This window comes from Typopeltis vanoorti, chromosome 13 (genome assembly GCF_054136105.1).
Source record: "Typopeltis vanoorti isolate ZY-2024b chromosome 13, IOZ_Tvanoo_1.0, whole genome shotgun sequence".
NCBI lineage: Eukaryota > Metazoa > Arthropoda > Arachnida > Uropygi > Thelyphonidae > Typopeltis > Typopeltis vanoorti.
Genome location: NC_143561.1, coordinates 108629536 through 108652713, shown reverse-complemented (window position 1 = coordinate 108652713; position 23178 = coordinate 108629536). Strand labels below are relative to the sequence as shown.

The 23178-nt window shown below is 36.7% G+C and overlaps 1 protein-coding gene across 3 annotated transcripts in view; it reads right to left on the bottom strand.

Annotated features, from left to right (window-relative positions):
- The window catches only part of LOC150100462 (integrin alpha-PS2-like), a 511813-nt gene that overhangs the window by 347246 nt on the left and 141389 nt on the right, over window positions 1-23178 (bottom strand). For all 3 annotated transcript variants that reach the window (XR_016549302.1, XM_090403279.1, XM_090403280.1), the window contains exon 10: window positions 14075-14177. Coding sequence is in view for 2 of the 3 variants with exons in the window: in XM_090403279.1 (XP_090259405.1) it covers window positions 14075-14177 (103 nt within the window). In the remaining variant the exon portion in view is untranslated. The remainder of the gene's footprint in view (window positions 1-14074; window positions 14178-23178) is intronic.

Here is a 23178-nt window from a genome sequence, read left to right as displayed (position 1 = left end):
TTTCTTCTTTTCCTTCACTGCCTCTTTAACTTCCTGTGTCCACCACGGAGTTCTAATTTTTCTATCCTTGCAGACAACTTCACCACATGCCTCTCTAGCTGAATCAATCAGGGATTTCTTCAAGGCTTGCCACTGAATCTCCAAGGTTTGATTCCTGTTCACAAACTCTTTCATTTTTTTTTTCAATAATCTTTGTGTATTTTAGTCTACAGTTCACATCTGAGAGCTGCTCAACTTTTATTCGCTTTAAAACTTTCTTACATGTTATTCTTTTCAATATGAAATTCAATTTTATCCTGCTCAAGACTAAATAGTGATCACTTCCAATTTCAAATCCTCTGTACACTCTGGTGTCCTGCACCAGGGAGAAAACATCGCTATCAACTATAACATAGTCAATGAGACTTTTCTTATTCCTTGCCTCTTCTCTCCATGTGAATTCGTGCACATTTTTATGATGGAACATGGTGTTAGTAATAACCAGTCCATGTCCTGAGCAGAAATCCAACAGGTATTTGTCATTATTATTAGCTTTGCTCTTTTCTCCAAATTTTCCCAAAATATTTTTGTATGTCTGACAATCATTTCCTGCTGTGCTATTTAGATCCCCAACAAGGACCTGCTTTTCCTTTTTCATTGTGTCAGTTGCTTTTTCTAAAGCCTCAAAAAATTCCTCCACTTCTACCTTAGTAGAACCTTCTGTGGGACCATAGGCACAAATAAGTCTCATTGTCCAGTTCCCCATTCTCATATTTGCCCACATTACTCTACTTAAGACTGCCTGCCATTCAAGAAGATTAGCCTCGTATTTTGTGTTGAATACTATGGCCACTCCTTCTTTTCCTTGATTCAAGGATACCAATGATGAAAACCAATTAGTTCGAAACCTTATCAAACAAACAATAGGAGGAATATACAGATGCTTACTAGCGATCGTGCTTCCTATCATTTGGATGGGGCAACTCGTAGTATGCCAGCGAGTGTATTTGCGTAAGCTCTCTGGTCAAACTTCGCTGAAATGTTTATAGTTTTTAACTATATTCAGCAAAAAACTTTTATAGTTTCTGTATTCGGCTTTGAAATAATGGTGGATTTGATATCCACTTAATTTATATAATTTTGCAACGCCGAAGTGAAGCCTTTTGGCTCTTTAACCGCACCCAAACTTGAGCACGGTTGGTAGTTGGAAGGGGAACAATCATTCGATGCTATTGGCACACTCTCCCTTGATGAGTCTTTGGACTCCCTGGAGGTGTCACATAATAATAATAAAAATTATTATTATTTTAGTAAGTAGTTTATTTTTGTTTTTAAGTAGGATCTTGTGAAGAATTTTGTTGATAGTATTTTGGTCATAGCCATTTTTCAGGAAGGTATTGCTGATAACTTTTAATTCATCCTTTCAGGGATTTCTTCAAGGCTTGTCATTGGAGCCAATGACAAGTACTTGTCATTGGAGCAAATCTTTAAAGCCCCGTTGTTTGGCGTGTCAATGACACCTAGTTTTTGTGTTGGGTGGTGGTGGTAAGAATTATGTGCATATATTGGCCAGTATGTGTAGGCTTCCAGTAAACAGTGAAGGAGAGACTGCCAGAAGAAAGACGTGTGATAAGTGTATCTAGAAAAGGAAGTGTGTTCTGACTTTCAATCTCAATTGTGAATTGTATAATGATCTTATATGAATGTCAAAACATCAGGAAATTAAAGTAATTATTACTAACATGGTTGTAGTCTCCATAATTTTTCTGAAATGAAGACTGATCCTTGTGTAACACTAAAGGAAAAGATACAATTGTTTTGATTGTATATAATTATTATTCACACCTGACCTCCATGGAGTCAGAAACTCATCTTGGGAGATATGCAATATTCACACAATGCTTATCCAACCATGCTTTAAACTGATTCAATGTGTCTGCATTCACAACATACACTCAGGCAATGCATTCTACTCACCAACCACTCTCCATGCAAAGAACCTACTCCTCACTCCTCTGCTTATACGAGGGTGGGCTAAAAAGTCCTCAGCCTCGACCATAGATGGCAACACTATTGGCAAGATTTTTTTTTCTAAGTTGGTACATCTGCCATAAGCATCCATGTGAAATTGCAAGTCATTCTATCAAGTAGTTTGTTTTATACAACTGTCTGAAACAAAAGTGTTGTCTATATTCTTTGAAATGGATAAAACTGAGTATCGTGCGGTTATAAAATTCTTTGTAAATAAAGGTTTAACACCAAAAGAAATTCATTTGAAGTTCATAAAAGTTTATGGGCACTCTTCTCCTTCATTTTCAACAATTAAGAAATGGACTGCCGATTTTAAACGTGGCCATACTAGCCTTGAAGATGATCCATGTGAAGGACATCCAAAAAGTGTAACAACATCAGAAATCATTGATCGAGTACACGATATGGTATTGGATGACCGGCAAGTCAAAGTGCGTGAAATTTCTGAAACTATAGGCATTTCAAAAGAACATGTAGGATATATTTTGCATGAAGAATTGCAAATGAAAAAGCTTTGCACAAGATGGGTGCTGTGCTTGCTCACAGCAGATCAAAAATGCACTTGCATGAAAATCTCTGGACAGTGCTTGGAGCATTTTAACAAGAATAAAACTGATTTAGTGTGTAGATTTATTACTATGGATGAGACTTGGATTCACCATTACACACCAGAATCCAAACAGCAGTCAAAACAGTAGACAGAAGCTTGTCGTTCAGTGCAAAAGAAGACAAAGTCAGTTCCATCAGCAGGAAAGGTCATGGCATCGGTGTTTTGGGATGCTAAAGGCATTTTGTTTATTAGTTATCTTGAAAAAGGTAAAACAATAACTGGGGAATATTATTCTGATCTTTTAACCAGACTAGACAAAAAAAATTCGTGAGAAAAGATCCCGTTTGCAGAAGAAAAAATCATCTTTCATCAAGACAATGCACTTGCCCACAAAGGTGTTTAGGGAGTGTGAAAATTAAGGGATCTGGACTATGAATTGTTAGAACATCATTCCCCAGATTTGGCTCCCTCTGACTTCTATCTCTTCCCAAAACTCTTCCTCGCTGGTCAATGTTGTTCTTTGAATCAAGAGGTGATTGCAGCTGTAGAGGGGGAATTTTGTAGCTTGTCATAATCACCAGCCTTATAATTCCACATATATCCTTGCCTCACAAAAGTCTGCATATGGCTAGCTAGAAACCAAGTGATCACTTTATGATCACACTCACCAACTGGAGGAAAGGGTGAAACTCCTCTCACAATTGCATACTCTGATGAAATGTTCAGATCTAGAACTTTCAATCCTCATGTGCCCTCTTTTACATGTTGCCTGAGATAGTTATCTCTCAAGAATTCGAGAAATTCGTTTTCTTTATTCCCAAATGCTATCTCTTCATTTCAATCTATATCGCCATAATTAAAATCGCCCATAATAGTTATCCTTTTTTCACTAATCCAAGTTGTTTATACATTTTTTCATCACCACCCTCCACATTTCCATGCCTCTAACAATATCCAACTAAATATGTCTTCCTCCACATTACAGCACACTGCCTCATTACCACTGCCACTATTTTCCCCTTTCATGTCTACCTTATGCAGACTTAATTCCCCTGTTAGATCAGCAGCACCCCCTCCCTCCTGCCCTTTCTATCTTTGCGAAAAATACTGTATCCTTCCATTTCTATTATAGTTACGATATCATCTTTATTCAACAATGTTTCACTTATTCCGATTTTGGGGCGAATAAACTCAATCACTGAAATAATTTCATCACCCCTATTTTTGATACTTCTAGCATTTGTAAACAAACATAGCAGTTCATTTTAAGATCTATACCCAGTCCCATCCAAGCCATGTGTTGGTTGTGATTTCCCCACCACACCTGCCCAATCACCTTTATTACAACTTACCACATATATCTGCTAAGTCTCAACTTCCCCACCCACATCCCAATACACTCCATATATACATTCACCGTCACTTTCAACATCCACTCTCCCTATGCCATGTCTCCCTCTCCACCCAAGCTCCCCCACATTTCCCTCTTCCTCTTGCATTCCCATTCTCTCTTCATCTCACACTACTACTGTGTCCTCTGCCAAGCACTTCTGTCCCTTCAATACCACTCTCCTGATTTCTCCCTTCATCTCTTTCTTCTGATCTTTTGCATGCACACTGTACTTCCATCCAGCAACAGATTGATGACAGTACACTCACTATATCTTTGGCTTACTAAGGCTTCAGCACTATCTGTAAATAAACGTTTGTAATTAAAGTGACTTTGATGAAGTTATTGGGTTTGTAACCAAAACATGCAGCACTAATATCATTAGAAGCAATATATACACATACAACCCTAATATTATAATATTATTTGAAATAATCCATTGCTAGCATACAACCTTGTTCAATCATTCCTACACTAATGTTGGCTTGTTAGTTTCAAGAAAATATTTCTAAATAAAATATAATTATTGTTGTTCATTATTATGACACAAGTGTTTCTGAAGATGTGTTTACTCATCTTGTATCTGAAGGAATTGATCAACGAGGCTGGCAAATTGGACAAACTTTCAGTTAAACAAGGTAAGTTGTGAGCTAGAATTTCATTTTGGAAGTATTGCTATGACAAAAACAATCCCAAACTTTGCAAGATTAAAAGAAATAATTAGATCGCTTCACATCTATTGTATCTAATAATTCCATCTTTTCCTTAGCATGCAATCTGCTGCAGCAGTGAAAAATGATCTTGCTCTAAACATACAAAGTACTGATTGAAACCTATTAATTCTTTAGATCCTTTTTTCTTGAATATAGTCTTACATGTATCTAAACATTCTCAATGACATTCCTTCTATAAACATAAACAATGTTTAGAAAGAAAATTCAACTCTCTATTCACAAGCAACAACCAGCTCAGATGACACCTGATAACAAATGGATTGTAAACATATCCTTCACAATATAGAATGCAACTTCTCATCTTTCAAGTGATGATGACAACAAATTACATCTAGAAGTTGCATTTACTCTACTCAAAGCAAAAAAACCTCTGCCCTCCTACATTTCTTTCTCTAAAATTAAAGCTTTATAATCCTTACAACGTAACAACCACTTCCCAATCACAAAGGCAGACAAAAGAAGACTGATTTAATCATGGTTTCTTCTAGTTAAAGAAAAATCACACTTCTTCTAAGAGACAGATCTACATATCAAGAAATTATTCATAAGCCTATAAACAGCCAAATAAACAAGCTGAACTCTACTACAGAAAGTCACAAGTCCAGACATAGATACAATCAAAAAATTAAAGTTATTTGCAGGGATGGCATATTTTTATGGATTGCAAAGGTCCATAAGGATGCCATGTTTTTGCCCCCATTGTATATTCAAATATTTTGACTAGATTATTAAGTCTCCCTATATTGAAAATTCTTGTTCATTTATCAATAAGTCGATAGTTATTCTCTTCGAGTTACTTATCTTATGATCAGTTTAGATGTATTATTATTATTCCCAGACCTCCATATATTCAAAGACTCATCATGCAATGTCTCCCTGTCATACACATAGCTCATCACACTGTGCCTTAAACACATTCACATTCTCTACAGATAACACACTCTCAGGCAATGCATTCACCACTCTCCATGAAAAAACCTGCTTTCACACCTTGCTTGTTAGTTCTTCCCCCCCCCCCAAATCTTCTACCATTCTATGGGGGAAAAACAACTAAACATTAACATGATAAGAATTCCTTAACAACTTATATGTCTATGATATCAACCCCTCCTCCTGTCTATCAGACTGTAAAAACTGCATCTTCAATCTTTCTTCATACTCAATATTCAAGAGACCAGAAAGCACCTTAGTCAATTGCCTCTAGACCCATTCCAATACCTCTTCATCCTTTTGAAATCCAGGTGACCAAATTTGTGCACAGTACTCCCTATGTAGCCTAACCAAGACCTTATACAAGTTAGCATCCTCTGCATATCACTGCCACAATTCATTGTGTTATCCTCAAAATTTTAGAAATGTGTCCTCTACATTTTAGATCCCTATCAATTATCATAATCCAGATCTCTTATTTCCTCCACCTCCTTCATTAACTTTGCAATGTCTGGGAATCCCACTCCTGTGGTGCACATTCACTCAGTCTATTCAAGTCCTTTTGTAAAGCTACAACATCTGCTCTATTTCCCATAGTTTTTCCCAACATTGCATCATTTGCAAATAACTGAATACACTCATTCAAACCCCCAATATCATTAACATAGAGATTAAACAGCAATAGCGCTAAAACAGACTAGTGACTTTTTTCTGTGTCACTATTCACCAATGTTTCCCTGGATGTTACTCATCAAATGATATCAAAAGTCTTTCTATCTGATAAACTGTTTGACTTTGTAATTCACTGAAACTATTTCAGTTACAAAAATAAATTCTTACACCAAATAAAAGGGACTCCAATAAGTAGTCCACTCTCTCTGCATTAGCTGATTTCTAACTAGAACATTTTGAGGATATCATATTCTCTTCAATACAACCACAACCATCCTTTCAGGTGCATTACATTGAAGATATATTCACCAGCAGGCCTCAACCCAAGGATACACTTTAGCTGTGTTAATAGAACAATAAATGGTCTACATTCTCACATAAAATTCATAATGGAAGTTGAAATAAAGGATAAACTTGCCTTTTTGGACATTTTGCTTTCAGTCTGGTGGACTTACTTCTGTATTGAAATGATTGTATATCTTTACCAAAAATATGTGAAAGTCTCATTCTCCTTAGTCACCATTAATTTTTTTATCATCATCATCATCAAATTCCTGCCATGTACCCTCAAGGGATGTACAGGATGTGATAGTACTACATGAAAAAATTACATCATTATTAATTTCCAATTTACAATTTTCCTCCAAATCAGTCTGTTACTTGTCAACACTCCAACATTATCAGATCTTATATTTCTATCATCTAAAGCACTTTGTACCGTATCAATCCACCTATATCTTGGTCTTCCTCTGGGTCGTTTTCTTGACAACTTGGCACTTGTTTTGCTAATCTTTCCTCGCCGATTCGGTTTAAGTGACCATACCACCTGAGATTAGCTCTGCTAATGCATTCCTGGATGCTGACAATGTCAAGTTCTTTCCTAATATCCTCATTTTTAATATGATATTGCCATTGATGCCATCTGTTCATGCCTCTAATCTTTCTCTGGAAGCTCATATCTGTGGTCTCTAGTCTTTGATCAAGTGTTTTACTTATGACCCAGCTCTCAGATCCATAAGTTAAAACTGGTTTGAACACTGTCTTGTATACAGCTAATTTAGTGATCCAACTAATTTCTCTCTTATTCCATATGAATTTATTCAATTGACTTCCCACCATACCAGCTTTGCTGATTCTGTTGTCTATTTCTATATTTAATTTACCATCTTCAGTAAAAATCGTGCCTAAATAGCTGAAATGTTTTACTTGTTCCACAGGTTCTCCATTCACAACACGGTTGACATTTTCAATGATTCTGCCTATTTTCATTGTCTTTGTCTTTTTATTGCTGACCTTCATACCATATCTATTACAACAGCTATTCAATTTAGTCAGAGAATCTTGCAGACTTGTAGTGGATTTATTTAGAAGTATAACATCATCCGCATAAAGCAAAGAGCTGACATTAACATCTCCAATTTTGATATCATGTTTAATACCACTTTCCTTCATAATGTGATCCATATAGATAATGAATAACAGAGGGGATAATGTACATCCTTGTCTCACACCAGATTTAACATTAAACCATCTTCCTGTACTTCCTTCAATTCTAACTGCTGACGTACAACTCAAATAAAGACTAAGTATTGCTTGATATAATGCACCATTGACACCATATAACTGCAGCGTATTGAATAGCTTCTCTCTTGGCACCTTGTCATATGCCTTTTCCAGATCGACAAAACTTAAATACAGATCTTTGTTATATTCCCAAGCTTTCTCGACTATTTGTCGTAAAGTGAAGATCTATTCCTGACATCCTCTATATTGCCTGAATCCAGCTTGTTCTTCACCAAGCTTTTCTTCCACAATTCTTCCCAACCGTTTCTCAAGTATACTTGCATAGATCTTGCCAGGAACACTCAATAGGGAAATACCTCTGTAATTCTCACATGCAATTTTATTTCCCTTTTTATATATGGGTACTATGAGAGCTCTACTCCAATCATCGGGAATTCGTCCCTCTGTCCAGGCTTTCTGAACTATGCAGTGCAGCCACTGTAACACTCTTATACCACCATACTTCAGCATTTCTGGTCGAATATCATCTACTCCTGCTGCCTTTCCACATTTCAAACCATTGATGGCTTTTTCTACTTCAAGTATGGATATGTATTCCTGATTGCATGCCTGGTCAGTGTTTTTTACCACTGTGCTGTCATCACTGCTTGTTTCATTTAGCAGTTTTTCAAAGTAATTACTCCATACTTCAAGGATATCTTTTTCTCCCGTTTTCATGTACCTTTATCATCTCTAATTCCTTTTATAGCACTCTTTCCTCCATTCTTAAGTTTCTTCAACAACCTGCAGAATATTTTGCCACCTTCTTGATATTTATTTTCTATATTCTTGCCAAAGTCCTCCCATGACTTTTGTTTAGCTAGTTTTACACAGTGTTTAGCATTCTTGCATTTGTCTCTATATTCTCTAAGAGCACAAGCTGACTTATTTGACAGGAACTTTTGGTATGCTTTCTTCTTTTCCTTCACTGCCTCTTTAACTTCCTGTGTCCACCAGGGAGTTCTGATTTTTTTTATCCTTACAACCTCACCACATGTCTCTCTGGCAGAATCAATCAATGTTTTCTTCAGAGTTTGCCACTTAATCTCCAAGGTTTGATTCCTGTTCTCAAACTCTTACGTTTTTACTTCAATAATCTTTGTGTATTTTAGTCTACAGCTCACATCTGAGAGCTGCTCAACTTTTATTCGCTTTAAAACTTTCTTACATGTTATTCTTTTCAATATGAAATTCAATTTTATCCTGCTCAAGACTAAATAGTGATCACTTCCAATTTCAAATCCTCTGTACACTCTGGTGTCCTGCACCAGGGAGAAAACATCACTATCAACAATAACATAGTCAATGAGACTTTTCTTATTCCTAGCCTCTTCTCTCCATGTGAATTTGTGCACATTTTTATGTTGGAACATGGTGTTAGTAATAACCAGTCCATGTCCTGAGCAGAAATCCAACAGATATTTGCCATTATTATTAGCTTTGCTCTTTTCTCCAAATTTTCCCAAAATATTTTTGTATGTCTCACAATCATTTCCTACTCTGCTATTTAGATCCCCAACAAGGACCAACTTTTCCTTTTTCGTTGTGTCAGTTGCTTTTTCTAAAGCCTCAAAAAATTCCTCCACTTCTACTTTAGTAGAACCTTCTGTGGGACCATAGGCACAAATAAGTCTCATTGTCCAGTTCCCCATTCTCATATTTGCCCACATTACTCTACTTGAGACTGACTGCCATTCAAGAAGATTAGTCTCGTATTTTGTGTTGAATACTATGGCTACTCCTTCTTTTCCTTGATTGTCATTGCCTGAATATAACATTTTGTATTCATTGCTCAGAAAGATCTCACCAGTTTTGGTCTTTTTTGTTTCAGTCACCCCTATTATGTCGATCTGGTACTTATCTAATTCCTCAGCTAGCTCCATTTCTTTGCCATTCAGGCTTCTTAGGTTGACAGTACTGATCTTTAACTCTGGTGATGTTAAGTTGGGGTTTATTTTCAGATTTGTTCCAGTAGCTGACTTTTCGCTGTTCGCCCTGGTTCCCTGGCGAAAACATTGGGGGCCTTGTTTAACTGGGCGACGCCCCAGCCGGCATGAAATTTTGTCACATTGTATAATCATTCTATATTTTGGTTTAACCAATAAGAATACAATTTGGTCGGCTATATCCTAAATTGCCAGCCCATTCTCGTCCGTTCAGTATCCAAGTAGATATGCAACAGGGTGCACCACGAGAAGGTGAGGATTGGACATTAGGTCAGAAGCCCTGGTCGGTTCTCCGCATTCCTTTAAAGGCTATGTGGAGGTCTCCTCTCAGTTATACAGCTTAGTCACATCATTTATACACACAGCCTAATATTATATGAAATAATCCATTGTTAGCCTTCTACCTTGTTAAACCATCCATGCACTAATGATGGCTTGCTAGTTTCAAGCTAAAATATTTGTAAATAAAATGTTATAATTTCTTGTGTTTACATGTTAAAAGTATATTCATATTTATTAATAACCACACAGTGAAAAAATTTCATAAAGTACTGGATATTTATAATTCAATGGGCATATGCATAATCATTTCATCATTGAACTGCAGGACAAAATATGCATCTCCAATTTGGCACTGCTTATAAAGCTTTGCTACAGAACAGTATCCCTTCTATCATTTCATGCTATCATAAGTAAAATTAAATGTATAGTGATGGTGGTGATATTGTAAATACTGGTCTATATGGAAATTCAATGTGTGGTGATTTTTGGTGTTATATGGAGATATGAAAGAGTTGCTGGTGCAAATGAAAAATAAGAAAGAGAAAAATTATGATTCTGCAACAGTATGATAGACAAGAGTAGAGAAATAGGGCCAGGATTGCAAATGAGTCTATGTATATGTGCAGGTGGAATAGTGTACAGTTCATGGATGCACAGAGAGAATTTGATGGATGGATAAACGTATGAGTAATGAATTGTGCTTGAATGGATTTGGAGTTAAGTGTCTGAAGAAATTCAATGAGAGGTTACAAATGCACAGTCAGGGAAATGAGCATTTTAAGGGGAATGGGATGTGAGTGCAAGGGTAAGGCAACTTTGAAGCAAGTGAGAGGGAGATTAATCAAAAAATTCTTAATGCACAACATGCAATGTACTACACTATGCACTACCTTTTGATACCAAGCCTCTATATGCAAGTAACCCAGTAGTGAAGTTACTTCATGCACAAATCTTGTTTGCTTACACTTGGATAAAGGATTAAACCAAGAATATAATTTCTTGGCATCTTTAATTTACAGTATAACTAGGTAAAAAAACTTTCAGCATCTTTTCAAAATTTAGTTCCAAAGGAGTGGAAAGAGAGCAAGATTGTGCTGCTTCATAAGGGAGTTGATAGAACTCAAGAATCAAATTATAGGCCTATCTGTGTGTCAGATGTTGAGATTAGAATTTATGCTGGTGAGAACTTGGATCCAGAATTGGGTCGACAACAATGGGATTGTCTTTGATGGACAGCATGGATTTGCTAAAGGGAGGTCACGTTTTAGTAATCTACTTACTTATTACAATAAGGTGATGGCTTCCTTGGACAGAAGAGAGAAATACAGAGTAGTATACTTCGATTTCTCAAAGGCTTTTGATAGATTACCACATGATAAGTTGATAGTCAAACTAGAGAGGAAAGGGTTGGATATTAGAATAGTGCATTGAATCGTAGACTGGCTATCCAATAGGTATCAGCAAGTTGTGTATGGGGAGCAATATCCTAGAAGAGGAAAATCACTAGTGGTGTACACCTGAGGAGTCTGTTTTAGAGCCATTGGTGTTTAACCTCTATGTTAATGATATTGGAGAAGATCTGGATAGAGATAGTAGTTTGCAGATGATGCAAAGTTGGGACAAACTATGAAGAGAAGCAAAGATGTTGTGGCCTACAAGAAGACTTGAATAAATTGAGTGAATGGGCACAGGAATGGGGATGTGAGTTCAATGTTGCAAAATGTAAGGTTTTAAAATTTGGAAAACAAAGATGGGATGTAGAATTTATGCTTGGTAGAAATATGTTGTTGGAGGTGGAGGAAATAAGACATCTTGGAGTGATAGTCGATAAGGATCTGAAATTTAGGTAACAAATTACCAAAATTACGAGGAAAACACAAAGACTTCTGGGAATGATACGGAGGACATTGACTTGAAGAAGTATGGAGATTCTTGTTCCACTGAATAAGGCTTTGATTAGGTCACACAGGGAGCACTGTGCACAGATTTGATCACCTGGTTTTTAAAAAGACAAAGAGATGTTGGAAAGGGTCCAGAATCAACTGACTAAAAGACCTACAAGTTAGTAAAGGTTTGTTATAGGATCAATGTTGGTTTTACAGCAAACAGTGGGAGATCAGGGGGGGGAACCAGAGGTCATCCCTTGAAGCTGTATAAGGAGGGTGTGAGCAGGGGGAGTGAGAAACAGGTTTTTTTGCATATAGAGTTGTGAATGATTGGAATGCCTTGCCTGAGGGTGTAGTGTTGCAGAGAATGTGTTTAAAGGGCAGTATGATGAGCTGTGTGTATGACAAAAGGACATCCTAGATGACTCTTTGACTCCATTAGGTCTTGGGATGATAATAATAATATACCTATCTGAAAGCCATTCACCTATCCCAACTTGCAAGTCTATCATCCAATCCCATCTGCTCCAGCTTAGTGACCAACTTATGGTGTAGCAATCTATCCAAAGCCTTTGCAAAATCAAAGTATACTACTGTTGCATCTCCCTTACACAATACAATCATTACCTTGTTATAGTACATAAGCAAGTTTGTAAACATGACCTACTCTAACAAACTCATGCTGATAAGCATAAAGATATCACTACTATCAACCCATTTTTGTATCTTATCTCTCACCAACCTCTCCAGTACCTTAATTACAACTCCAGATATACAAATCAGCCTATAATTTGTTGCCTTAGCTTTATCATCATGTTTGCCAAGTAGAACAAGTTTGACTTCCACTTTTTTGGGACTTATGCTGTTGCAAGACTTGTTAAACAGATAGCCCAAGGCTGTTGCAACAGCCTTGGGCTATCTGTTTAACAAGTCTTGAGATCTTCTATGTATGGCATATATAAATAAAATATATAAAAAAGTGTAATAGTCTTATGAATAATTGTCAAGAAAAAATTTAACAAAATACTGCACCTTTTACAAATACATACTTTCTCTTGTCTCCTGTTCAGTCTCTCCACAAACAAATCTTTCACATTTCACCAAACATATATATTGCACTCATGACATCGAACCAATTTTGAAAAATCTATGTTGTTAATAGCATTTGATTTTCATGCTGCTTGCCTAGTTGACCACCTCATGCGTATCACCATTATTTGAGACAAGATTCAAAAATTCCTTAAAAAAAAATCAGTATCAAACCCACAAGACCAATAATCACACGGACATGCTAAACTATCAAAAATGAAAGCAATATCAGCAATTATTAAAAAAAATAGCACTTATCTTTTTCCAGAGCCCTTTGCCAACATAAAAACTAAATATAAAATGTGTACAAACTTAGCAAGAGCTAGATATTTCCCAGGTGCTGACATTGGAAGTAACCATAATTTAGTCATAGCAACATTTATGTTGAAATATGGATACAGAACCCTGAGAAAAATAAGAGGACAAAAGAATAGGAAGACCTTACATAGAAATAAGAAGACCTTACACAACTCAAGTCAATTACCACTAAAGAACTATTTAAAACAAATCTTGCTCCTCCTCTTTCTGAAATTCTTGATGATATTCTTGATCATGATGACTCTTACCAACAGTTTTCTACAACAGTCATTGAAACAAATTAAAATATCCTAGGGGGAAAATGCAGCATTAATAAATCTTGGATTACCAAAGAAATATTACAACTTTGTGATCAGTGGAGAAGATCATAAGAAGACCTTACACAACTCAAGTCAATTACCACTAAAGAACTATTTAAAACAAATCTTGCTCCTCCTCTTTCTGAAATTCTTGATCATGATGTATCAAAGTTTGGATCAATATGAAAGTAGTGCACTCCACAAAATTTTCCAGCAGGTGTGGAACACTGAGATATGGTGAAAAAAAACTGGTGCACGGTTATTCTTTATTCCCCTTCAAAAAAAAAAAAAAAAGGAAAACAGCAAAATAGTGCAATAATTTTAGGACAATTAGACAATTGTTTAGTTTATACAATTCATATAAAATACTGATAAACAATAAAAATTAACTAGTTGCTGCTTTACCTTCTTGTTTTGAAAGACAATATATACTCGACCCTTTTCAAAACTTCCATCTTTGGCTGACAAATCTGTATAAAATGGAGCCCCAATTATTATATCATCAAGTCTGAAAAATAATAACGTCAATGCTATAATTTTCTAATTCTTTCATGTAGCTCCTATTTTAGACAATTAATACAATAATGGAGATTCCCCCCCATGTTTCAACCTAAGGCCAGGATTAAGTTTTAACTAATTAAAATGTGCATATATTAAAAATATATTAAAAAGATATATCTGAGTATGTATCTTGATTGATACAAAAATTTATCAATTGGAAAAATACTGATGGTGGAGAGCAATGTCTAGAATCATAACTGATTATAACTGAAATGTCATCACTGCCCAAGTCGAAGAGAGTGACTATGTGGTCTTGACTTGAAGGTGAATAAACAAAGGAAGTGTCAAGAAGAAAGGAATTTATGTGAAATTATAAGGCAGGTGAGTATAATAATAATATCTGAAGTTAGCTTGGAAGGACAAGATAGCACCAGTGCATGGAATCTAGTGAAGATATATTTATTAGCAGCAATGGCAAGTTGTATCCTGTCCTGTTAGGTGTCTTCTACCTCCAGGAGATTGACTACCATGTCCTATTCTGTGCCTCTCTGCTGCATTCCTCATATGAGAGATAGGTCCAGTCTGTCTTCCTCTCCTTCTCTTTCCCTCAACAGTTCCTTCCAGAAGTGTCCTTTGTATTCAGTTATGTCTCAGAATATGTCCAAAATGGCTGACTTTTCTCTTTTTAATTTCTTTGATCAGTCTCCTGTTTACACCTACCATCACTAGTATCTCTTCATTTGTCTTTTTTGTCTTTCCATGATATCCTCATAATTCTTCGTAGCATCCACATTTCAAAGGCCTCCAGTTTTTTCACACTCAGATTGGAGAGTGTCCATGTCTCTATTCCATATAATAATGTGGACCATATGTAACATTTGGAGATTCTTAGTCTTGTTTTCAGATTTAATTCTCTAGATGTAGTAGATTTTTCATACTGTTGAAAGCTGACCTTGCAATTTCAATCCTTTTTCTAATTTCATCTATCCTGCCATTCTCTGTGATCACGTGTCCAAGGTATATGTATGTTTGCACCTGTTCTAATTTATTTCCTTTTATATGGATGCATATTTTTGGTATTTCCTTTACCTTGAAATTATCATGATTTTTGTCTTTCTAAAATTGAAACTGAGGCCATACTGTTCGCTGCTGTACTTGAGGGTTTCATCTATAAGAGTCTTGAGGTCATATTTGTTTTCAGCTAGAAGAACCGTGTCATCTGCATATCTTAGATTATTAATATTTCTGTCCCCTACAGTGATTCCTTTGAGGTTATTAATTTTATTAAATATTTCTTCTGTGCAGAGGTTAAAGAGAATCAGAGACAAGACACAGCCTTGTCTCACACCTTTCTGAACTGGGAATTCTTCTGAGGTCTCTCTCTATTTATTCTCAAAGATGCAGCTGTTCCCAGTAAAGATTACTTATTAGCCTAATGTCTTTTCCATCCATGCCTGTTTTTGAAAGGATTTCAATTAATTGCTCACATTGAACATTGTCAAATGCCTTTTTGTAATCTATGAAGCAGAGGTACACATCTTTCTGTTTTTCTAGATATCTTTCTATTATGATAAATTTAGTTTAATCCTTTATCCAAGTGTGTGCAAACAAAGTTGGCTCCTGAAAGTATCTTCAGGACTGGGGTAAAGTGGTACAACACCAGGCAACTCCTTGCAAAGGTGGAGCAAGCTACCAACACTCCTATCTCAGTATCTCCCATAATGCAAAACACATCTCCTTGCAGATATGTATAATGTTATGCATTAAGGGAAGGGCCACTACCTAGACTAGTTTCGACCTTTATTGAGGTCTCTTCAGTGGGAGCCAGGCCCAAGTGGAGATACCAGAAGCATTAGCAAGGTCATCTCCTCCTATTTGTTTGCACACATTTGGATAAAGGATTAAACTAAATTTATTATAGTCTGACCAAGTGAAAAGTAAACTTTCAACATCTTTCTATTATGGTTCTAACATTGAAAACACCTTCTCTTGTACCTACATTTTCCTTGAAGCCACTCTGTGTATCATTTATTTCTATGTTTATTTTACTTTTATTTCTTTCAAGAATAATGTATTTGATACTTGACTGATGAAGCTAATTGTCCTGAACTCTTCACATCTTATAGTTTTTTTGGGAGGAATTGGAACGAAAATTGAGTGATTAATATCTTTGGGTAGAAATCCAGTCTCGTATATCTTATTGCATAATTTTTAGAAATTTCAGCCCTCCTTCATTGAAAGCCCTCAACCATTCTGCCAAGATATCTATTCCTGCAGCTTTATATGGTTTTAGTTTTCTGATGGCATTTTCAACTTCACCAAGTAAAATTGGTAGTCCTAAATCAGTCTGTTCAGGAATAGTATTTCTTTGTTGCTCATATAATTTCCTTGTGTATTGAATCCATCTTTCCATGATTTCTTTTTTATCCATTAGAATATGGTCTCTTGAGTCTCTAATGACACATGTGATTTAATGTATTTGTCCGGCTTTCATTTCTCTGATCTTTTCATACATTTCTCTGCTTCTTGTTTTCTATCAAGGTTTTCTATGTCTGAACATTATTCTTAATCCATTCCTCTTTGGTTTTCCTGCATTCTTTTTTTATTTCTTTATTCATGCTTTTATATTCAGGTTTGTTCTTTAATTATATATTTAGTTATTATCCTTTATCCAATCCTTTAGTGTAAGCAAACAAAGTTTGTGCCTGAAGTATCTTCAGGACTGGGGCAACTCGTGGCAAAGGTAGACTAAGTTCTCATCACTTTCCTTTGTATACTACTATGCATTATGGGAAGGGTCACTACCCAGACCGATTTCGACCTTTATTGAGGTCTCTTCAGTGGGAGCCAGACCCAGAGGTGATACCAAGGTTGAAGCAATGAAGAACTCATATTTCTATATGCCAGTTGTCAAAAGGTGTCACCTTATTATTAAATTACTCTGAATTAGAGAAAGATGTTGGAAGTTTTTTTTTTCACTTGGTTAGACTATAAATTACATATTTAGCTTAATCCTTTATCCAAGTGTAAGCAAACAAAGTTTGTGCCTGAAGTATCTTCAGGACTGGGGCAACTCGTGGCAAAGGTGGACTAAGTTCTCATCACTTTCCTTAGTATCCCATAATGCAAAGCACATCCCCTTGTGGACATGTGTACTGCTATGCATTATGGGAAGGGTCACTACCCAGACCGGTTTCAACCTTTATTGAGGTCTCTTCAGTGGGAGCCAGACCCAGAGGTGATACCAGGGTTGAAGCAACAGAACTCATATTTCCATCTGCCAGTTGCCAAAATGAGTTGCCCCAGTCCTGAAGATACTTCAGGCACAAAACTTTGTTTGCTTACACTTGGATATAGGATTAAACTAATCCTGTATTCCTATATTAAACTAAGATAAAGTCACTACTGACGTATCACAGAGGTGTCTGTCTGTCTGTCTTAGTACCACTGTTACTTAATTTGTATATATTATTGATATTGGGATGAGTTGAACTGATGATATACAACTGTTTGCAGATGATGCAATGCAAAACTGGGGAAAGTTATGAGGGATCAAGCAGATGTTGTGGCCTTACAGGCGGATGCGAATAGATTATACGAGTGGGCAAAAGCATGGAACTGTCAATTCAATATTGCAAAGTGTAAAGTTCTGAAATTTGCAGGCAAAAATGGGTTGTAAAATATACACTTGGGGAGGAAATTTTGGAAAAAAGTTGAGTAGACAAGAAACCTTGGAATGGTAGCGGACAAGTCTGAAGTTCGGAGGTCACATTGCACAAGTTGTGAAGTTAACTGCATCAGATTAGGCAATGATAAGGTGGACCTTAATGTTCAGAAACAGGAAGGTTCTGGTTCCACTTGATCAGGCTCATATGGATATGTGTGCTCATATATGCACAGATTTGTTCTCACTCCTTACCCCTGTTCCACCAAATGAAAGAACTCTCTAGTGTCAATCCAGTAACTACCTCTCAATAGTTTAAAAGTCTCAATCATATCACTTCTCATTCTATCCACCAAACTTTGCAGTTCACATTCCCTCAGTCTATACTCATAACGAACATTATATAGTCCTGATATCATCTTTGTTATCCATCTCTGTACTCTTTCCAAGGACAATTTAACAAATATGAACACAATAGTGCATGTGTGGTCTGATTAGAGCTTTATACAATGGAATGAGAACTCATCTCTGCTGGTCAGCATTCTTCTCAGTATTGCAGAAATCCCCTTGGTTACTTTCACCACCTTTGCAATATGTTCCCTGAATTTCAGGTTGCTATCAATCATCACCCCTAGATCCCTTTGCCTCCCCCACCAAAAGAGTATGCAGCCTCCCGTCGATGTATCCCAAACTTCAAGACTACATTTAGTTGAATTAAACTGAGACCTCCATTCATTTGTAATATGTAAAACATCATTTACATTAATCTGGCAACAACCCCTTAACTTATGTCTCAATATCCTCCTTCTCCTCCTCCTATCCACTAGTTTTTGCAATTTGCATTTCCTCAATCTGTCTTCATACTCAACGTTCCAGAGACCAGAAACCACATTAGTCAATTGTCTCTGAAATTTTTCCAATCCTTTTGAAAACCAGGTGACCAAATCTGTGCACATAACATCCATACTTCTACACATCAGTGTCCTCTGCATCATTGTCATAATCTGTTATCCTACCTTCACAATTCTAGCAATGCATCCCTGAAATTTTAGGTCCTTATCCACAATCACTCTCAGATCTCTCTCATCTCCACTGCTTCCTCCAAGATACTGCACACAATTGTGCAGTATCCCATCTTTGCTTCCCAAATTTTAATACTTTACACTTTGCAACACTGAACTTATAACCCAAGTTACTTGCTATTCAAGCCTCTCGAGTGCAACACAGCACATTCAAGTCCTATTGCAAAGCCACAACATCAACTTCATTTCTGATTGCTCTCCCCACCTTTGGATCATCTGCAAACAACTGAATATCACCATTCAGACCCCTCCTAATATCATTAACATACAAGTTAAACAGCAATGGCCCCCAAAACAGATCCTTGGGCTATACCACTAGTAACCTTCCTCTTCTGGGATATTGCTCCTCCATACACATCTTGCTGATACCTATCTGACAGCCAATCCCTTATCTGATGCACTAACATACTATCCATTCCCATGCTTTCCAGTTTAATCACCAGTTTATCAAGTGGGAATCTATCAAAGGCCTTTGCAAAATCTAAATATACCACTCTCTATGCATCACCTCTAATGCACTGGTCACGTTGTTATAATAAAGTAAGCAGATTACTAAAACATGATCTTCTTTAGTAAACCTATGCTGACCATCAAAGAGAATGCTGCTATCATTAACTCAGTTCTGAATCTTGGTCTTGACTAACTTTTCTAATACTTTAACCACAACTCAGGTCTATAATTCGAAGCTTGAGTCTTATCACTTCCCTTATGAAGCAGAACAACAAGAACAAGAGGCTGTGGGTTTGAATCCCACCTAGGCATGAATGTTTGTGATTGTCTTCCCTTCATACATTCATTTAAACAAGTGAATGTGAATAAACACTCTCCCAAGATGAAGTGGATCACCATGGGAGAAGCCTTTACCCAAGCAGTGGGGAAAAGTTGCAGGCTGGAAAAAAAAAAAAGTTAGTCTCAGGTCTATGGAATGTCAGATAACAGGAGAGATTGAGGGAACACAACTTACAGAGCCTTGTGAATAGAAGAAGCGGGGACATGAATGAGACATAAGTTGATGATACTAGATTAGGAAGATATTTCATAGAGCACAGGGATGCAAGCGTAGAAGTACTAGAGGCCATCGATGGTAACTGTATAAGGAGGGTGTGAGCAGGAGAGTGAGAAGCAGGTTTTTGCGTGGAGAGTGATTGGTGAGTGGACTACATTGCTTGAAAGTGTGGTGAGTGCAGAAACTGTGAATGAGTTCAAGGTAGGGCTCAATCTTTGGCATGAGATAGAATACTGACGTCCTGCACTGAGTCTTTTGACTCCACGAATGTCAGATAATAATAATAATTATTGTGGCAGAAATTACAGAGACTGATGTGAGAACAGAGGTTGATGAATTTGAGGTACTTAGGATATTACAGAATCAGAATGCAAATACAGCTGTGGGATTGGAAGGGATATCAGCTTGCATTTTAATAGAATGTGCAGGAGAACTGGCAATACCTTTGACTAGGCTGTTTAATTTAAGTCTCAGCTCTAGCAAAGTCACAAGAGAGTGGAAGGAGTGCAAAATAATTCCTTTGCATAAAAAAAGATCCAAGTTTGTGGTAGCAAATTATAGACCAATCAGTATTTCAGAAGTGGTGGATATAATATGATGCTCCATGAGTGGCAGCATGGCTTGGTGAAGGGTAGGTCATGCCTTCATAATCTATTATTTTTTATAATAGGGTGACAGATGAGTTGGATAAAGGTAATGCCTACACGGTGATACTGCTGGATTTTGCAAAGCCATTTGACAGGGTACCACATGGAACTCTATCATGCAAGCTACAACAAATGGCAATGGATATGAAACTGGTGATATGGATAAAAGGATGGCTGATGGACAGATGCCATAAAGTAGTGTATGAAAGAGCAGAATCAGGAGAAGGCAGGTGACTAGTGGTGTACTGCATAGCTCTGCACTTGGACTACTTCTGTTTAATTTGTACATAGATGATATATAAAATAATTTGAAGGGAGATATTCAGTTGTTTGCTAATGATGCAAAGTTGGATATGGTAATAGTCAATCAAGGTGACATAGAGAACTTGCAAGATGATTTAAATAGGCTGACAGTAAGGGAAAAACATGATGGATGGCAATTTAATGTTGAAAAGTGTCAAGTTATGCATTCTGGGATACAAAGATTATAAGCTGTGTACCATATTTAGGAAGATGTACTCCAAGAAATTGATGAATCCAGGGATCTAGGGGTAGTAGTAAATTCTTCTTTCACTACGCGTTATTCCCGTTTCCTATGCAGGGTCCGCGTGTTACTTAGATGCGACTACTTATTAGCACCATTCCAACTGACCTGTCGCCTGGTCTGCCGCTGGGTGGGGGGGATATATTTTTGTCTGTAGAGGCCTATGTTTACAGTAGTAGTAGTAGTAGTAGTAGTAAATAGAGAGTTGAAATTTAGAAGCCATATTCCTAAAGTAGCATGGGTAGCTCACAGTATTATTTATTGAAGAACACAATAACAAGCAGCAATAAGGAAGTTATCATTTCTTATTTAGTCTTGATATGACCATATCTGGATTACTGTGAACAGGTCTGGTCACCTGGTCAGCCAACCTTTCTTGGGGATGAGGAAGTGGTGAAGAGGATCCAGAGGTGAGTGATCTGTGGAATGCTCCCTATGAGGAGAGATTGAGGGTTTGTGGATTACAAAGGTTGGCTGATAGTCAAAAAAGGTGCAAGGGGAGGGGATATGATAGAAACATTTAAATTACTTAAAGGATTTTATAGTATTGATGCAGGGGAAATGTTTCAACACTTGGCTAGAGGAAGCAGAAGTTGCCTAGAGGTCATTCCTGGAAGTTAGGTAAGAGTGTGGTTAGCAAGGTCATGAGAACAAGATTATCTGCTTGGAGAGTGGTGAATGAATGGGTTTCCGGAGTCAGTTTTAAGTACTTTGTCTGTTAATGGTTTTGACAAGGTTTTGATATTGTGATGACTGTTTGGGTCTCCCATGATGAGTCTTAAGAGTCCATAGAGGTGCCCATTCAACAATAATAATATTATGAGATTCATGCAATCCTTTCTGATCCATTGCTGAATTTTTTTTATTTTAAAAAAAACCTATGCCACAGTAAAATAAATATTTGTTAATCATAAATATTTCATTTAATATATTGTAAACATTACCAGTGTGAGTCGAAAAACAATGCTGGAAATTTGAGTGCAAAAGAACAGAAAATGCTTGCATTACAATAGAATCTTTCTTAACGTGCAGTAAAACCTCCATAGCTCAGTCGGTATAGACGAAGCCTTTTGGTCAGAAAGACCTGGGTTCGATTCCCATTCATGATGTGAGGAACCCATATCTGGTCTCTTTCAACTAAAGGTGAATTAGCTAGTCTCATATGGAGGTAGAGGTTTTTTTCACCCAGAAACTGGGTTTTTGTCCCTCAGAACAGGCAAATCAGCCCACACACAGATTTACAGTCATAAATACATACCTAATCTCTGATTAGGAGGGCTCAACCAGTCCTAAGGGATGGATGAGGAATGGGGGGAACCCCATATGAATAAACAAATAAAATTTGCAGTCAGACAGTATCTAAGATAAAACCTTATTATGAAGTGTATGTGTGTTTTACAGAAAATAAGAAATTATTTAATACAATTGAGAAAAACAAGTTTCCAAACTTTTGGAACAGAAAAGCAGTCACTATAATTTAAGCTAGGCTGATGAATAAGGGTTCAGCATTTTCTTTGAAAAAATATCCAAATTTAGAAGTAGGGTTATACAAAAGTTTGGTTTTATTCCACTGGATCTCACTGCTAGTGTTGTCGATTCCATGTTGGGTCAAGACAGATTTATGAGGTTTGATAAACTGGATATAACCCTGGCATTCAGAAATGCATTTTTTGGCTGATCTTCCCTTTTTTTATCAAAATAAGACAATTTGCAAGAATATGGACTTGATAAACATCAGTTACTGTATTGTTATTGCCTTGTGTGCACCTGCCTTTTTGTAAGTTCCTTTAGAAAATGGCAATGTGACATTGCCGAAATATCAGAAATATCTATTAAAATATAATTTAATTTATATTCGGATCTACGTTGTTTCAATTCCCTAAGTTATTTAGAAATGCATAACCAACGTATAAGCCTGTCTACGAGAATAAACATCAGGCAGCAGTAAAAATGACAGTCTTTTGGAGAATGCAAGCAACTGTGGATTTGGTTGATGGGTTTGATCATAGCAGTGAGTTGTAATTTCTTCAACATCTTTGCCACACATTCAGAAATGCCTTTAATA